The 18,323-nt window shown below is 39.6% G+C and overlaps 2 protein-coding genes across 2 annotated transcripts; both read right to left on the bottom strand.

Annotated features, from left to right (window-relative positions):
• Positions 1-318: 318 nt before the first annotated feature.
• On the bottom strand, positions 319-6,155 carry psma6a (proteasome 20S subunit alpha 6a). The gene is made up of 7 exons (XM_074661001.1): positions 5,941-6,155; positions 4,707-4,801; positions 4,476-4,557; positions 3,880-4,035; positions 3,514-3,692; positions 2,541-2,635; positions 319-1,287 (listed from the first exon to the last, which is right to left on the bottom strand). Exons 1-7 carry the CDS (start codon positions 6,014-6,016, stop codon positions 1,230-1,232), a joined length of 741 nt encoding a protein of 246 aa, XP_074517102.1. The 5' UTR covers positions 6,017-6,155; the 3' UTR covers positions 319-1,229.
• A 907-nt stretch (positions 6,156-7,062) lies between these two features.
• On the bottom strand, positions 7,063-17,839 carry prorp (protein only RNase P catalytic subunit). The gene is made up of 10 exons (XM_074660998.1): positions 16,995-17,839; positions 16,570-16,708; positions 16,130-16,364; positions 15,720-16,036; positions 14,429-14,476; positions 14,183-14,315; positions 8,491-8,601; positions 7,780-7,928; positions 7,361-7,559; positions 7,063-7,254 (listed from the first exon to the last, which is right to left on the bottom strand). Exons 1-10 carry the CDS (start codon positions 17,428-17,430, stop codon positions 7,129-7,131), a joined length of 1,893 nt encoding a protein of 630 aa, XP_074517099.1. The 5' UTR covers positions 17,431-17,839; the 3' UTR covers positions 7,063-7,128.
• Between the last annotated feature and the right edge of the window lie 484 nt (positions 17,840-18,323).

An 18,323-nucleotide genomic window follows, 5' to 3' on the forward strand; every position in this document is an offset into this window, starting at 1 on the left:
TGGTAATTAACTTTATTTATATAGCACCTTTCAAGATCAAAATGTCATAAAGTGCTTCACAAAATAATGTCAATACAAATAAATTTATAGAAATGGACACTCCATATAAAATACATCTCAGTATTTAGCAAACATGTTATGCCAAAATTGTCTTCCATCAATTGAAATATTACGGAGATATATTTCAATTGGCAACACTAAATGTGAAAATAATGGTCACTTCCACAGCACAGGAACGATTAACCTGGACAGACAGACATGCTTGGTCTCATGTCGCGGCGGCAATATGCAAAAGAAAAGGAAACGGGGAAACCAAAGTGTTCGATAAAAACATTGTGTTTATTAGAAGTGCAGTAATGTACAGCCGTGGCAGCAGAAGGGAGGAGGATCAAGACACAGGGGAGAGGATGAAATAATAAGTGACTTCCCGTTGACGTTGACCTGAGCAGATCTAAACAAGGGTGTGACAATGATGAACGTCTGTAATGGGAGAATTCCCACAGCTGTTTCCTGGGTTATCACAAAGGACATCGGAGAATAAACATCATCCTGGAACTAGAGACGGTGGAGACTTTTAAAAGCAGATTAATAAAATGAGAGAGATACACGTTTGTGGCAGCCCTGAGTAAAGATTGGAAGCACTGTTCTGTAGTACAGTGACTCGAGAAGCTACAGGACAACCAAGTCCATCATATTTAGAGGTATTGAGAGGTATTGTGCTGTAGTGTTACCACACCCCCATTTTCAAATCTGCTCATGTCACACTCGTCAACTGAAGTCATTTGGGCATAGCTCCATCCAGAGAACAGAGCGTATCACGACTGGTGTGTCACACGGTGGACTGATCTGAGTGTCCAGCATCTTTTGAGGCTATGTGACATTTGGCAGCTGCCTGCAGTGAGGATGTCTCAGTGTGACTAGAAGGAAAATGCAGGAGGGGTCGATCATAGTGGTCCAGTCCGGTCCTGGCTATGACCAGAGAGGATGGAGGAGGTGCAGACGGGTAACATTTTCTACCCACCTGCCTTAATAAGGACCATATTGATCTCTACTGTTCATCTTTGTTGTTCGTCTCAACCTCGCTGTTTAGTTCCACCATCTTCCTTCTAGGACGAGACCTTTGTGTGGAGGAGACGGGGAGGGATCGGGTGGGATGTGGGGGGGTTATGGGTTATTGTGTTGCCGTTCATCCTTTTCAGAGTCGGCAGCGAAACGGCTGCCAACTTTCCTCACTCTCTCTCAGACAAACGCACCAGGTGGACGTCGATCTCAGTCTCTGTCAGAATCCTGGAACAGAAACACACAAGTTAACGGTTTTGTTACGCCAGATTTTTTAGGCCTTACACACACAAACACACGTTGAGAACACATTCAACCCCGTAAACCCTTACTTTGATCTCATCCCTGGCTGTAGTTTTAGGGAATTTCCATTACAACACCAGTCTGTTTTTTATCAGTTTTTAAAAATAACTCTGATGCATTATTGACGATGCCAACACATAACCATGTTTTAGTGATTTTACTTTTTTCAGTGTCAGCACATAGATGCAAGGCTTTAAAGGTATAATGTGCAACAATTAACTAAAAAACAATGTAAAGACTGAAAAATAATCTCTCTCAATCATCACTTATGCCCCACTAGAAGTGTGTGGTGGTGTTTGTTTCTGCAGAGACCCTGCTGCCCTCTGCCTGGATTTTCTCTTTTATTCTTATTTTGCTTTACTTGGGAAGCTTCTGGGTGTCTGCAAACAGCCTTTGGGCTCTACGTGAGGTTGTAACCCCCAGCCAATAACAGCGCACAGGGTGTGCAGCCTGTTCAGGTGGTCAAATGCTGCCGCTTTGTCATGCCCCCCCTTTTCTGATACTGACTCACAAGTACAAAGCGGCCGTATTTCACGGATGAGAACGGGTTGTGTTATGTGCATGTGTTCCAGTGATCCCCCTGCTCCTCTCTGTGCTGTGAGTGCAGCTATAATCGGTGTGTGTGTCTGTAGTTTGACGAGAGCAGCGCTGAGCCACAGCCAGCAGACCGGAAGCATGCATTCATTCAAAATCCGGCAACTCAGCATCTTCCCGCAGGATTATGCAGAGTTTTGAGGAGTTAGTTGTGTGTTTTAGAACGTAACCGCCGGGAAACAATGAGAAAATAAAGTTTTATTTCTCCGATTTGCTGCTTTGTTCTCACTAACGCCGCTCTCTCTCTCTGCCTAGCCACTCTATAGCTCTCTCTCTCTCTCCCTCTTGGTTTGTTGAGCTGTATAATATAATATGTAAACGACAACGGTTACATATTATACCTTTAAAAGCAGAAGCAACGGCAATCGCTTCAGAGCTGCATGTTTAGTTGAACAGCAAAAATTATTTTTCTTTTTGTTGTTGTTTAAGTTTCCAGCAATGCCATCTTCACTTTTACTCTGGAAAACCCATTTACAGCAGCAGCTGGGCAGAGAAACAAGTCCTTTACCCGTGGCTAGGGGGATCATATTCCTTAATCAGGGCTATCAATATATTTCCTCTCTTTGTGTAAGGAAAATACTCACTTGAATTTTGATTCTTTTGTAGTGATAACTCCCACCTCCAGCTCCGAGGGCTTGAAGTCGATGGACAGAACGGTTGCGAGGCATGAGATAGCCGTCTGTTGAGAAGCATGAAAGGAAGGAGAGGGAAATCAATTAAACGTTGCATCTGAGAAATAGATGCCTTTGGAAATAGGAGCTTGCAGTGTCAAATAATCTAGAAAGACGACGCATAATGTATAAATATATATGGGATGCTTGTATTTATTAATGGAATCAAGTAAGTAATAAATGAGCGAGTGACCAGTGAGCAGCATATCAGTGTGTGTGCCTGCATTTGCACATGGCTGTCAACATTTGACAGAAACTATAATGTTTTCAATTTAAACTAAAGAGGAACAGCTGTGCTTCTACATCTTTTGACATTTTAACAGATGTTCAAAATAAATATAGCCATATGCCACATATGTTTGTCTACCAGCAAAAAATTTAATTGTGAATAAGGAAGGGCCATTGCAAAACGAACATCACATTTAGATCTGTTACAGAGATTACATCTGTTTGCTTTGACTGCTTATTCTTTTACCAAGGAGAGTACATTAATATCTGGAAAATATAAACTGATATTTTGAATATCTAAAACATAACAGATGAGTTTTTTTTATGATACTAATATCAGGATTCATACTGTGCTTGATTTGTATAACTGGTAATGCAGTAGCATTCTAGTATAGAGACACAATTGTGAAACTCCCTGACATGTTCTGATATCCGGAGAACTCCCTGACTTTCATAAGAAATGCCATGACATTCCAGACATTCAGCCCTAATCAGTCGTGTTGTTTTAGGACAAAGTTACAATATGGCATTATGAATCTGAAAATACCAGGCTGGTATAATAAGCACAGGAAGCTTGATAACACTCTGGTAATTCTTTAGGTATACAGTGTGTGTGTGTGTGTGTGTGTGTGTGTGTGTGTGTGTGTGTGTGCACTACCTCTATGGTCTGCTCATAGGTCCAATCCAGTTTCTTCTTGACTTTCTTCTCTAGGAAACTGGTGGCCTCAGTCTGTTTGACTCCAGCTGCTGTGGCCTTAAAGCCACAGTAGTAGCCGGCTGGATCACACTTATACAGCTGTGGACCCAACTCTTCATCCAGTCCCACCAATATCATACCTGGAGGAAGGATGCGAGGCAGAGGGGAATGAAGACAAAGAGAAAGAGGCAATTTTATCTATTTAGACATCCTATTTACGTTCTATTCAGCACTGGTCAGTTTGGATTAAAACCCTACATAAACATAAACAATCATTAAAGACATGTTTCTGGTATACACAAAAACACATGCATGCACGCTACTCACAGCAGCCCAGCGGTCTCATCTCAGCGTTCTGTGTGTAGACTTGGGAGATGTCCGCCATGCGTTTGCACAACATGTCCACAGGGATCTCATAGCCGTACTTGTACTTCCAGTTAGCCGCTTCATACCGTGCCCTCTGCACCTGGGACCTGCTATCAGCTGCAGGGAGGAAGAGGCAGAAAAAGCAATTCACACAAATTAATTTAAGACTGGATAAATACATGAATGAACATAACACAATAAAGTTGCTTTAACAGTGATAAAAATATGAATACTTTCTTAACGTAAATGGATCCATGAGACAACAGGAGTAGGAGAGATGGAGGATTCATTACTCTCCACATGGTTACTGAATGTGTTACGGAATACTGAAAGGTATAAGCTGCAAGTTATCGTTTTAGTTTTCCATTTTGCTGCTACAGTGCATTTCATGTCTTACCACTTTTTAAAACGGGGTAGGTGGTTGTTCTAACAAGTATTACGTAATGTTTATTTTCATTCATTGACAGATGCATTTCTAGCTCCAAATAAGAACATTAATAACATGACAATAAGGCAACAAACAGTATTCACCATCTGATGGACAAGACATTGCTTACCAGTCATGCCGGTCATAACACAGCCAATGTCCTCTGTAATTCTGTACATATGTGTCACTGTCAAGGCATCCAACAGCTTGTCCTGAGAAAAAAACACAAGACAAAGGCATTGCCATCAGAGAAATGTACATCACATACTCCAACAGTAATGCAACAACCATAAGGAACAGCTTTGTGAAGACACAGAAACAATAACTTCTGTGTGTTTATTATGTGTCCATGTATACTCACTGGGACTTTCTTCTGTGTGACGACCACAACACAGTCCTTCCCTCTGACCGCTACGGAGGTCAGTCCTCCCTGGTTGATGGCTTTGAAGGCATACTCTGAAGAAGGATAGATAAAACAAGACTACTCATGAGCTACAAGTGTACACTTTAGACTTTTCAGCATTATGTGCAAACTTTAATTTAAAAAAAATGAGGAACCAATCCAGCCAGTTGTTTTACATGTAATTGTACATACACATGACTACTTATTTAGCTAAGTATTACACAGTTTAAAACGTTGTAACATATGGATGGTGATATTTAGTTTCACAGGTTTTCTTTTGACAAGGTTTGAAACTGGTCTGAGGCTAACATTTAATACAGCTCAGTTATATATCTTTTTCCCAACAACCATATACCTCCTGAACTCTGACGTCTCTTCTGTCCGAGTTGAACACATTGCAATGTAAATGTGCAATAACACGTTGGTCACTTTTGTGTCACTTTTGCAATGTAAATACTGTAAATCTACTGTTATGAATATGTGCAATAACATGTTGATCACTGTGCAATAATTATAGAATTATCTGACGGACACTTTGTGCAATAATCTGGCAAAACTGCCATCTCATTAATATACATATTGTATTTTTATATTTTATATTGTATTATCTTTTATATATATATTTTTATTGTATTATCTTTTTCAGCACCTAATCTAATTTGGTTGTACTACACAATGACAATAAAGGGCTTGAATCTTGACATCTCGACAGCTAATCTAAACATTAGCTTTATGGTAGCACTGCATAGCTAAATTAAGCTAGCTAACAAAACGAACTAGCTGGTTAATCAATTACTACATCCATCTGCAACCGCTTATCCCGTTAGGGATTAAATTATAGTTACTCGTATTTTAATTGCAGTTATTTTTTACCCTACCACTATGTACCGAAACATTTCCTTTTCTTAATAACACTGAAACATGAATGGGCCAGATAAAAGCTGCTAGCTAATACAAGGACTATAAAAGGAGGTAGGGACAATGGTCTTGTTTGGCGGGGTAAAATGCATGCGCAGTGTAACTCCAGTCGGCCAGAGTGCAGGCCAGATTCTACTGCGCATGTGCATTACCCCCAGATTTTGACGCGTTGATGACGCATGACCTAGCCTCCTTTCCACAGGCTTTGGCTAATGCTAGCCTGTTAGCCGGTAGTGATGACTGAGCAGGTTGTTGATTTTCTTCCACTACTCACCGACTTGGTAGAGTCTTCCCTCCGGAGAGAAGATGGTGATGTGGCGGTCAAACCCTGCACTTGACCCCCGAGACATGACGGCTGGAGATAAGTGAGAACTGTAACCTTTTACTGATGCAGAATGAAGTTAAAGCTAAACTAGAGGAGGTAAGAGCAGACAAAATAAAGCACACATCTACACCGGATGTGATCTCTCCGATTGCAGGTTTCCACATCCGGGTCAACTTCGGTTTAGGATTATTATTATTATTATTATCATTTAAAAAAAATGTTTTTATTGAATTTTACAAATAGACATATATACACATACAGACAGACTAACAATATTAATAATTAAATTATGCAATGAAATGTTTAGTCATAATTTCAAAGAAAGAGAGACATGACATTTCATGTATTTCAATTATCTAACAAAAGATAAGACAAAATAAATAAATAACTCAAAGATGAACAAAAAAAAACAAAACAAAAAAAAAAAAACGAAAAAAAAAAACACAACAACACAAAACAATTCCAACAACAGCACTCAGCAACACTCAGCAGTTTCAATTTGACTGTGCCCCTTGACGTCCATGAAACTCCAACAAAGGTTTCCAAACATTTTCAAATTCTGCTGCTTTTCCTCTGGTTATGTATGTAAGTCTCTCCAGTACAACACAAGATGCCATCTCCCTCACCCATACATGTATCGAAGGTAAATCCATTTTTCTCCAAGACAAAGCTATCATTCTCCTGGCCTGCAGGAGTCCAAAGTCAATTAAAATTAACTGTTTTGAGCTAACAATAAAGTTATCTGGATATATACCTAGTATACATATCTTTGCTTGGTGAGGCACCTTCACTCTAACAATCTCAGATATATTCTGAACAATTGTTTCACAGTATTTTTTTTAACCTCGGACAATCCCATACACAGTGAAACAGAGTACCCCTTCCTTCTAAACATTTAGTACAGGTGTCTGGGACGTCAGGGGACCATTGGTCCAGTTTGGCCGGGGTAATGTAAGTTCTCATTAACCATTTGTATTTTAATAGTTTGATGTTTAGGATTATTACTAAAAATCGAATCAAATGCCATTTTCCTATGGCTCAAAGTTAAATTAAAGAGTGCAGGCAACTTAGTTATTTGTGGTAAATGATTTATTTACAGGTCCACAGTTATAATCAAAGCACATGAGTGTGTGTTCACTACTTTGTGGTGAGGCAGAGCCATCGTTGAGGTACTTCGTAGGTGCTCCTGTCCTCTGTGTCGTCGTAGGGAACGTGCCACGAGTCCGCCGAAGTCTGGACGATGGTGTCATAGCTGGGAATACTCTAAACACACACACAATTAATTGGTATGCTTCTTTCATTCGTGCCAAGTTATCAACTCTCTCCTTTCATAGCCTTCCCTCCTCCTCCTCCTCCTCCTCTTCCTCACCTGAAATCGGACTTTCCTGCCTGCTGCGACGTATCCATCCACCACCAGCTGGTGGCCTCTCTGCCATTTGAAGAAGAGCCGTCTGGTGGCTCCTTCTGGCAGGCAGGCCTTGTGGTCCCTCATCAGGTCCCTACTCACAAACCGACAGTGGTTCCCAGAATGCAAAGTGGCATACAGCAAGAAGGGGTCATCCTCCGAACTGAGAGACACATAAATCAAAAAGGTGTGAGGAACAAAAAGGTTGTAAACAAACAGAGGTATAGCCGAATAACAATGTGCTGAATGACAAATACGAATTCCCCTTTCTGGTTTATTCTATTAAATCAGCCTCCCACATGCTTCTCCTTCCACATTCTCAGTATATAGTCTAAATGTGGAGCACGTTCCATGCTATTCTTTTTGCGTTATCAGGTGCTCACATGTTTTCAGTGAAGAAGCAATGAGCTTTCTGCTGGATGATGTTCATGTTGTGTCTGTCCCAGGATCTTGATGGCCGAAGCATGTGTTTCCTCCCCAACACCAGAACAGTCAGGCCCTGACCCTCCAGTTCTGACACCACTGCCAACAACTGAAACACACATGTACATACCTCAATACTTTTATTTATGTTAACATTAAAAAAACAGAACATGAATATTTAATGACACAAATGTCTGTCTGGATGCATGTAGCAGCTCCGACGTGACTAATACAGATATTAGATAGGGAAATAGGTTTTGTACGTTGTCTTGCAGCCACATAACGCCTGAGAACGATGTGACATATTTTAATGCAGAGACAGAAGTACAGGTAGTTGACACATACACACATCCTGATAGACAGACAGACAGATGTGGGCGGACAAGTGTTGTTAAAATCAGGTACTGGCCAGTCACTAAAAGCACCTCCTACGCCGTCTACTCACACTCACTGCAGGGTTAGTCATAGTGCAACCGGCAGAAAAACCCCTGGGTTGGACTGACACATATGTAGGAAGAAAACCACTAAAATCTAGATTGTAAAGCTGCAGGTGCAGGTGCAGAGATGATTCTGAATAAGCGGTGTTAGACTGGTAAAATATTTAGCTCAACTCTTTTCATCTCTTCGTTGTATCACATTTTGCACGCATGTGCATTTGTGTGTTTTCTCACCGTCTCTGACAGCTTGCTTTTGTCCTTGTTGATATTTGCTATATTCAGTCCATCTACGACCACATCAAAGGCTGGCTTCCTCTTCACAAACTCCTTGAAACTCTCCAACTCCTGAACGGACACATAAACAGACAGAGAGAGGGATATATTGAGAAAAAATTGGTCAGTGGAGTAGAGAAGAAATGGATATAAATATGCAAGTTATACCTGAATATTGTGCCGTATTGTACAAAAACACTTGAGTTTACACTCCATGACATCACTGCTATTTACTATTACTACTGAGAAAAATATGGTGCACCTTTGCAAAGTTAGTTCTGGGTGATATATTCTTTTTTTACTTTCTGTTTGTGCCAACAACCAAAAGTACTGTTGCAAATTTCCCCACAGCGGGACTAATAAAGGAATACCTTATCTTATCTTAATGTTAATGTATAATTTTTTTACAATCAGAAAGATAGAAAAAGAAAACACAATAAAGAAAAGAAACAAAAAGCAAACAGAACAGGCAAGGTTACAAGAGTCCATTATCAAAGAAGGGTGTTTACAAATCAAGTATCTTGTCATTTATACATCAGTTAGTCCATAAGCATTTTCCACTGTGTCATAAATCATCCATTTCTTCCATTTACTAACAAAAACACTTTCTCTTTTTTTACATAGTATAAATCTAAAATATAATTTCTAACTATTGTGCTATAGTAGGTGGTTGAGTCAAGAACAGAGATACCTATTTTGTTAAAAACTTCTAACCCAAGTTGTTTAAATAGAGAGTATTTAAGAGAGTCAAACTGAATAAAAAAAAATATGTTTCGGAACCTGTCGCTTTATGGGTCAGACATAGGAAATAAAAATGTCCGACCCCTTGGCACTTCTGTTTTTTAGGCCTGCTCTGGGGTGAATAAATGTCTGTCCAAACTGTTGGTACAATCAACCCATTAGATATGTTGAGCTATTTTACTGAATAAGTGATACATTTGGCCTGTTGGTGGCCTAGGGGAAAAGTCAAGGGATCACTTCGGACCATGAATGACGCGTAATAAATTTCATGCCAACCAATAGTTGTCGAGATATTTCAGTCTGGATTAATACATTTGAGTATAGTGGCTCATTTTCAGTCAATGTAGCTGCCTTAAAAAAAACTGATAATTTGACTGGCTAATTAACTGGATGTCTGACTAAATATGCACAGTATTTAAAATGTACGGGGAAAGTCTGCAGAACTCTCCAACAACAACAACATCAGGGGCTTGTTCCTTATTTCGGTCGAGGAGTGTATCTGAACCCCACCTGTGAGTCGACTGGCCTGACGGTTGAATGGTTTTCTCAGCGTCTGATCATAGGCTTGCCAGTAATAAATCTACCGGGCCTTTCCTTCTCAGCACTCAGATGGCAGAGCGCCAGCTGGCAGCTGGACTCACAATAGAGTGTTTTATGTTGAAGTTTTACAGCTTATAAAATATACACAATGAGGATCTGGGATTTTTTTCTCTGTTGGACAAAACGTATTTTAGATTAGACTCAGACTAATATGACTAAATGTAAAGTGGGCTAGCACACTCTCAGCTGTATTGTATGTACTACATTTTATCACACTTTATAAAGTTACTCCCTATAAAAGGGGCTAGTATGTAAGTAAAAAGTCAGATGTGGAAGGACATCTGTAGATATTCAAACTCTGTCTTAAACTAAATTTTAGTATAACTGAAGAAACCTGAAAATGCAGCAAATAGTCAAGTTACAATTAAATATTTTCATGTCATCTGTAGAACATGAATACCATAAGTTTTTTTGCAGTGCAGGAAATGAGGAAGGCTCCATCTGTGTTACAGCTTTGTACCATAATCCGAAAGTAGTGCCGAAGCTTAGAATAGGCCTCCAGCACGGGAACGTTGTTAGTAGTACTTTCGCTTTTACAGTAGATAGCAGCAGTATGGAAATAGGTTGTAGTGAATTCCCCTGGACTTGAAACTTGACTGTGTGCACACCAACACGAAAATGTAAAAAAAAAGGCTTTAATATTCCTCCTCTGATGGAACTGTGCTCTACATAAAACGCCCTGTTGATGCTGCAGTGTCTATTTTGATTGCTTTAATTCACTAAACACACACAGTACGGGACAATAATTAATTCTACAACAATGTGCAGTAAAGATAAATTAAAGAAAAAGCCTGATGGATGATGGACAGGTGGAAGTGTGGAGATGAAGAGAGGGATTGGTTATTATGATGGAGAAAGGGTGCAGAAATAGAAAAAAAAAAAGTCAAAAAAAAAATGGAATTGGCAAAGGAAAGAAAGACAGAATAAGAGCATGAGAGGGAGGAAGAGAGAGAGGGAGAGCAAGTCCAGTATAATTATCCAGGGACTTTCCAGAGCCGATATGTGAAACCAGTTCATTGTGCTGCTGTGGATGATATGACTGCTTAAAACACACACACGCAAACACACACACACACACAGATACACTTGCATACATTAGCTTACAGCGCCACTCATACGCCATTATTACACAAAGCATAGTATTCAGTGTACATACCCTACAGCATTACTGTACCACTGATCTGAATGCAAAAAGAAAACCAACCTCCTGTTGAACTTCAGTCCTAAAACTTATCATATCAGTTCCACCTTATATCATATTTTTATATATACATTTTTATTTGTGATACTTGTATTATGCATAAAATACCTATTTTATCCCATTTAAAGTTTTTTTAAGCCCATAATTGTCTACATCATAAATTTTTACAAACGTACTGTGCTACTGCAACTCATTTCAAAATGCTTTACTGGAGAGAAAAAATCCTCTCTGCACATAGAACCTACTGTAGACTGCATCATTTTATATTATATTTAAGATATTAGGTAATATATCATTATCACATCTGTGTTCTTTAAAGTATAATTGGACCAATAATTTATCCAATTATCCATTTATTTGGGATAAATAATTGCTAGTAATACCAGATAACAATATAGAGGCTAACCTTGTATGTAAGAATTTTAAAAGGTAAAGTTATTTATTATTTTTGTTCATGAAGTACAACATTTGCATTGTAGTGAACTGAAATTGGTTGAAATAAAAAAGCAGCATTATGTATTGTATGTTAAAACATTAAAAATAGACCAAACTTCGGTTCTTGTTTTGGTATCTGAGGCGTGTAACTGTGCTGAAACTGAAATATGTTCTATAGGCCCAACACATAATGTATGCTGGCAGGTGATTTACAGAGGAATTGTACAGAGGAACAAACACCGTGGAACAGTTAATCAATAAAGCAACCTTTGGGGAACTTCGGATATTCTGTTTTTGTTTCAGAAATGTTACAAATGTTCTTTCATATAACGCAAAGCAATACATCACCACTGGAAACTAAAGCTACAAAAATGTACATTTTTGTTGAAGCTGTGTGTCAGAGAGGAGTTAAACATGACGGATGTTCTGTTAGTTTGCATTAGATTGCACGGGGGGGGGGGGTATTTTAGTGGGCACTCAAAATGCATGCATGACTTGATCTCAGTGTCTCACATCGATCTATATATCTATCTGTGCTTATTAAAATTACATTATGCGTTCCTGATGGCTGTGACGCCCTTATAATCAGCACATACAGAAAAACACAGCTGCCCTTCTGTCTCCATCCCTCCCGGCATCTGTTGCTCCACTGTAGTCTGAAGCACCCTGTTTGCCCCATAAAATGCCTTAAACTGGGAATTAATAAAGTGGAGTTAAGCAGCATGTCTGTCTGGCTTCCTTGGTCTGTCTCCACAGCGGGAGGTAGTTGTGGTCCAGATTCACATGGTGCTCCACATGCTGGAAATCCCCTTGATTTAACTAACTGTTGCACCAACAAACTCCCCCTGACTACCGAAAAACACAAAGGAAAACATTCAGACTTTCTCTCTGTACATAAATGAAATATGACATATTATTAACTACATGTCACTGATCTTGCCAAGTTTCTTTTTGGAATAACCTTAAAGTTTTCATGTTTATTGGAATTATAAAAATATATAGCCAAAACATTCCAAACCAATGAAAAGCGTGTGCCCTGGCTCTCTCTCTCTCTCTCCACACAGGCAGTGCACATATGCATACAAGATAGAGATGGCTGTCTGCAATAAAAAAAAGGTGCATACAACCTAAAAACACAGCATGTGTGTGCCGCCCTGTTTGCTAGTTTCAAGATCCTAATTGTCTGTGGGCTGAAGCCTTCTATCAAACAGGTGATGTGAGTCCTATCGCTTTGGAAACACTTAAAAACCATATAGCTGAATGACTGATACTCTCAATGATACACTGAGCCTTCACACACCACGTTGTTTCCTAGGAGAGGTGGAACAAGGGTCCCTGCCACTTCAAAACATGCAAATTATGTAAATGTTCATTTCATATTTCATGTTAAACATTACCAACCCTACTGCACAAAGCAGCAGAATAGTTTCCTTTAAAGAAATGCTGACATTTTGGGAAATATGCATTATCTTGAAGAGATGAGAAGATAGTGAAAGTGATACCACACTCGTATCAGTATGCTATTAGCATAAAGGCTAGAAACAAGGGGCAACATTTAGCCTTTAAAGCTCACAATTATCATGCTACATCTTGTTTGTTTAATCCATACAATAAATGTAAGTTAGACTATTACCATTTAATACAGCATAGTAATGTAGCTAAGCCAGCCCAAGAGTTAATTTTGTTCAGCAAAGACACATTATTGAGCTGTATTATGCTAATACAGCTCAATAATGTAGCTAAAGTACATTATTGAGCTGTATTATGCTAATACAGCTCAATAATGTAGCTAACGTACATTACTAAGCTGTAATAGATGCTAATAAAGATTCAAAATGTAGTTACGGTACATTACTAAATTGTATTAGATGCTAATACAGTCTAAGACAGTCCAAAAAATATTAGTGAACATGAACAAATCTTTCCCAAATCCAAAAACTGAAGTGCTAAAACTGAGACTGATGAGAAGGTGTTTTACGCTCATTCATCTAGATAGTGAAAGTGTTTAGAGTTTACTAAGCTGTGTCAACTAGCCTCAACCACAGCCTGGTGCTGCATGTGTACGCAACATGTGTACCAATGACGCCATCTAGCAGAAGTTACAGAAAAGGAGATAGAAAGCTGTTGACAGTTAAGCCTCAATATAGAGATCTGATTTTTGGTTTAGAAAGACAATTGTTTTTACATATTTAAAAAAAAAAAAAATGTTATTTAGGATGAATTATTTCCAATTAAAAAAACATGATTATTGTAATGTATTACTAATAACGTTCTGTGTTAATCTAAAGGTTAATATGAATGTAGATTATATTTATGGACATGGAGTGAGCTCAAATGTATGAATACAACGTAATATCATCAAATATATTATAAATAATCTGTAAATACAAATGTATATTCCATAACTGCATACAATGAAATGAAATGAAAAATAAAACTGCATACTATTTGATTTGATTTAACTTGTGAATATAGAAGACAAAAAACTATCCGAGGGATAACACGTAAAGTGTAAACACTTATTTCCAAAATGGTCCCTGAATGTCTTCAAGTTCTAGTAGAGATGTATTTAAGCTATTTAAAAAGCTCTTTAAGGCCTTAGATTTGAATTATTAGAGACTTATGGAAACCCTGCTTAGTATGTGTGTGTGCGTAAATGTGTGTTTGTGTGTGTACCTCCGGTGTAGTCTTGTTAAAAACATCTCGTCCCTGGATGATGTCAGCCATCACTCTGTCTTTCAGTTGTTGGTACTCCTCCGCAGTCAGCTGGATGGACTCAAGCTCAGACTTACAACACCTACACACACCCCTTAACACACACACACATATTCATAAATTACATATACACGACACACTATTCTGCCCATGCACAGATAGGGATGAAAACAAATAAGCTGCTATGAAGATTTGTGGTGTAATTACTTTGGGGTGGCTCCGGTCCAACTTCCTGTCCATTTCTGCCCTGTGAGACTGAGGACAGGGACAGAGAGACAGACAAAGAATGGAGAAGTGAGAGCGAGGAGTGATGGGTTGAGGTGCATAATAATAGAAGGGAATGATGTCATGTTAAGGTCAAACAGACAAGGAAAATGACTTCAGACACGAATGTTGGTTCAGTATAAAAGGAAGGACAGAAAATCATCTAAAATGTATTCATAAACAATATTTAAAGGGCAACACCACCTAAATTGAGAATCCCAATACGTTATGTCCATGGCTTAGTAAAGTTCAATCAATATGTGTGAACATGAGCTACTCTCTCTCTCTCTCAAAGCCAGAAACCAGAGAAGTAAGTCTCAAACTTGTGATGTCATCGGGTATAAAGTCTGGAGCTGTTCCATAGACGATGAATGGGAGACTGATTTTATGGACCCACAGAACGTTTGTTTTTCCAAATGAGCTTTACTCTATTGTAGTGTTCTCAGTTGTGAAACAGAAAATGCTCCCATATACTCAGAACATTCCCCTGGTTGCTCTCAGTGTCATCTAGAACATCTCTCCCTATTCATTATCTATGGAGCAGCTCCACACTTTATACCCTATGACATCACGAATTTGAGTTTTAGCGCTCTAGTTTTGGGATTTGGGAGCGAGTTTGTTCATGTTTACTAATATTTTTTATGACTGTCAAAGACCATAGGAATAAGATGTATGAATTTTGAAAATGGGTGTAGTTCCCCTTTAAAAGCAGCACTTTTTAACCCCTAATTGATAAGACTGATTAATCTGTTGTGTTTTTATATATTGGTAAAATGTTATCATATTGAAAGATTTTGCCACAATTTAGATTTTGGTACCAGCCTATATTACTAACTCTTTGTCATTTTATAATCCTTCACAGCCTCTTTGATCCTCTGCTGCCGTTTTTTAAATACAAACAATCACACAAATAAGAAAATCTATGCACCAAAATTGTGGAATTCCCTACCAAAGGCTATAAGACATGCGAGCTCTGTGAACATTTTTAAATGACAAATGAAAACCTATTTATTCAGCATTGCCTTTAACTAGCTGTTGCTCTTCCTTTGTTTTATACTTATCTTTTACATGTTTTATTGTTCTTAGGCCTTGCTTTGTTTTATTGCTTGGTTTTATCATGCAGTATTTGCATGTTTTTTTTCATGTTTTTATGTTTCTTCTCTTTGTTGTGATGCACTTTAAACTACTCCCCCTGTATGAAATGTGCTATATAAAATGATTATTATTATTGTACCTCTCAAACCAGGTCTTGATGCTGCTGGCGAGGCTGTGTTGTGGGTAGATCTGGTTGTTCCTCATGTAGAGCAGAATCCCCAGCAGCCTCTCCTGGTGCTCAGACTGAGACATGGCCTCTGCCTCCTTCCCTACTTCCTCCTTAGTCTCCTCCTTAGTCTCCCTCACTCCCTTAAACAGAGCGTCCCAGGTCTCCGGGTGCGGGCTCAGTCCCTTTTCAAATAATTCATCATAAAGAGCCCAGGCAGTGGTCATGTCACCATTTAACACCGCGGCTGTGATGACATCACCATAGTTGCGGGGTGATGGGGTAAAGACCTGTTAGGATAACAGTACAACCAGGTGATGATAGTGTCGTGATGTCCAGCTCCAATATGAGATTTTAAGTAACAATAAAAAAGAAATGTTCACCTTCTTAAGCTCGCGCAGGATGCTGAGAGCCTCCCTCCACCTCGCCGTCCGGCTGAAAGACTTGATAAAGAGGCTGGAAGCTCCCGTTTCCAGAGAAGGGAAACTTCCTCGCATAATGTCATAGATGTCAAACACCTCGGTGTCGTGGCCCCTTTTCACACACAGCGTCAGGTAACTTAGTAGCAGCTCATAAGACAGCGTCCCCGTTTCCATGGCTACAAAAGTCAGTAGGGACCTGTGGTAGAACGATGCAGTTAGTAGGACATAATTCATTGACCTTTTATGGCACCTGCCTTGCCTATAGTTTCCTCTATTTGGTTATTTGAATTGGATTTGAAATGATAGTACATGAGATATAACCAACTTGGACAAAGATAACTGGCATAAAATGATAATGTAAAGGACACACAGACACACAAACACATTCGTCCTCCTCTCACTTGGCGATATCCAGCTCTGCCTCGGACTTGAACAGCACATTCATCATGTGGGTGTCAAAGCGTTGTTGATTTCCCAGAGACTCCTTCAGCTTCCTCCACTCAGCAGCCGGGAGCGGCCGGTCGGGAGGCTGCACCTTCGCTGTGAAACATTCACGCTTCAGTGAAGGACAACAATGGTTCCCAAACACTTTCATAGATTCATTTAGACTTTATAAACATAATTTAACCTACAGTCATCTTAAAGTGTCTATTGAGCAAGTATGACAAGCAAAAACATGGAATTATTTGTGCATATTTCCTTCACAATTTGTTTTCTACAACGTTGTTGTATTCTGCACCAAAAAGGTCTGACTGAAAGAGAGAAACAAAGCTTTTCCTGAGTGTAAAAGACGCATACTAAAGTAGATAGTTCCAGTGTGTCCTACCTGCTCTTCTACTTGTCCTCCCTTCAGGCTCCCCTTCATGCTGCTCCTCATCCTCAGAGACCAGAGCTGCTTTCCTCTTCAGCATCTCTGCCGTCCTCTTCGCAGTCCCAGCAGCAAACACAGACTTGGTGAAGGAAGGCCTCTGCCCAAAAGTGTCGCTCTTACCTCTTCCCTTCACAGCACCATCCCACAAGTCCTCTTCCCTACGCCTGATAGGGCTATTTCTTACTCCCCCCTGTTGTCCATCAGTCTGTCCACTGTTCCTTCTGTCTGTCTGTCTGCCTCCTGGGTTGGGGTTAGTGTGTCTGGTGCACAGAGAGCGTGCTGAGACAGGCAGCTGTGATGAAGTATTTAGTCTGAATAAAGCTGAACCTCCCTGGTGAAAAAAAGGCTTTTGAAGGCATAATCTGACCTTTAATATCAAGGTGGAGCCCATGTTAGCTTCTGAGAAGTTAATGTAGATTAACTATTACTACACTTCACATTCACTTCAGTTATAAATCAGCTATAATCCTTCATTTACATGCCACATACAAACTGTAGAAACCAACTGACCACAAAACTATCATCTGCTGTTATTTAGTTACATGGATCAATGAGATGGAAATGAGAGTAGCCAGCTAACCTTGCTGTTTCCACATGACACCAGTTACCTAAAGACAACAACCACTCTCTCTTTAGCTCTATACGTCATTATGACTCTTTAAAACTCACACTTCCCCAAGATATCCACATTAAATACAGCTTCTTTCTTTCCACATAACTTTATGGATAAACACACAACTGTAGGTAGGAACTGTCTGCATGTCTCGGGTCGCACACTGTGGCGTCATCAAAGCTTGACAGTAGTGATGTGTCGGTATCGAACGAGCCGGTTCAACGAGCCGGCTCTTTTAAGTGAACGATAAGAGTCGGCTCCCGTCCGAGAGCCGTTTTTATTTTTTTATTATTAATTCAAGGCAGAATGATAGGACGATCTTCTCCGCGCCACAGGCACTTCATGCACTGACTGAATGTTGTGTTAATGACGTCCGTGCAACCAATCAGGTGATGACAGACAAGTATCATACCATCAAGCAGGGAGAGGCGGGGGTGCGCGGCGCGCTGACGGTCTACAGGTACAGAGCAGGAGGAAGAGAAGTAGAGAAAGAGAGAGGAGTGCGGTGCGCGAATAGCAGAGAAGATGAGTGACAGTCGGAAACGAAGCAGCATGTAATGGTATTCTGGAAATTATAAGGTTTAGTATAATTATATTGAATATTTATTTTTTTTAAGTTATTTTTTAGCATTTTATTGACAGGACAGTGGATAGAGTCTTGGAAACGAGGG

The sequence above is a fragment of the Sebastes fasciatus genome, chromosome 15 (assembly GCF_043250625.1).
Source record: "Sebastes fasciatus isolate fSebFas1 chromosome 15, fSebFas1.pri, whole genome shotgun sequence".
In the NCBI taxonomy this organism is placed as follows: Eukaryota; Metazoa; Chordata; class Actinopteri; order Perciformes; family Sebastidae; genus Sebastes; species Sebastes fasciatus.

Bases quoted from the DNA above. Each gene is read 5' to 3' on its own strand.
- psma6a (XM_074661001.1), bottom strand. From the start codon at position 6,016: ATGTCTCGGGGGTCAAGTGCAGGGTTTGACCGCCACATCACCATCTTC. The intron at 4,558-4,706 runs GTGAGTATACAT...TTTTTTTCTCAG, and splicing joins TCACACAGAAGAAAGTCCCA to GACAAGCTGTTGGATGCCTT. The intron at 3,693-3,879 runs GTGAGTAGCGTG...TCCTTCCTCCAG, and splicing joins GATGAGACCGCTGGGCTGCT to GTATGATATTGGTGGGACTG.
- prorp (XM_074660998.1), bottom strand. From the start codon at position 17,430: ATGGGCTCCACCTTGATATTAAAGGTCAGATTATGCCTTCAAAAGCCT. The intron at 14,477-15,719 runs GTACAATAATAA...CCCTGTCCTCAG, and splicing joins ATCAAGACCTGGTTTGAGAG to TCTCACAGGGCAGAAATGGA. The intron at 7,560-7,779 runs GTGAGCACCTGA...TGTGTCTCTCAG, and splicing joins TGCTTCTTCACTGAAAACAT to TTCGGAGGATGACCCCTTCT.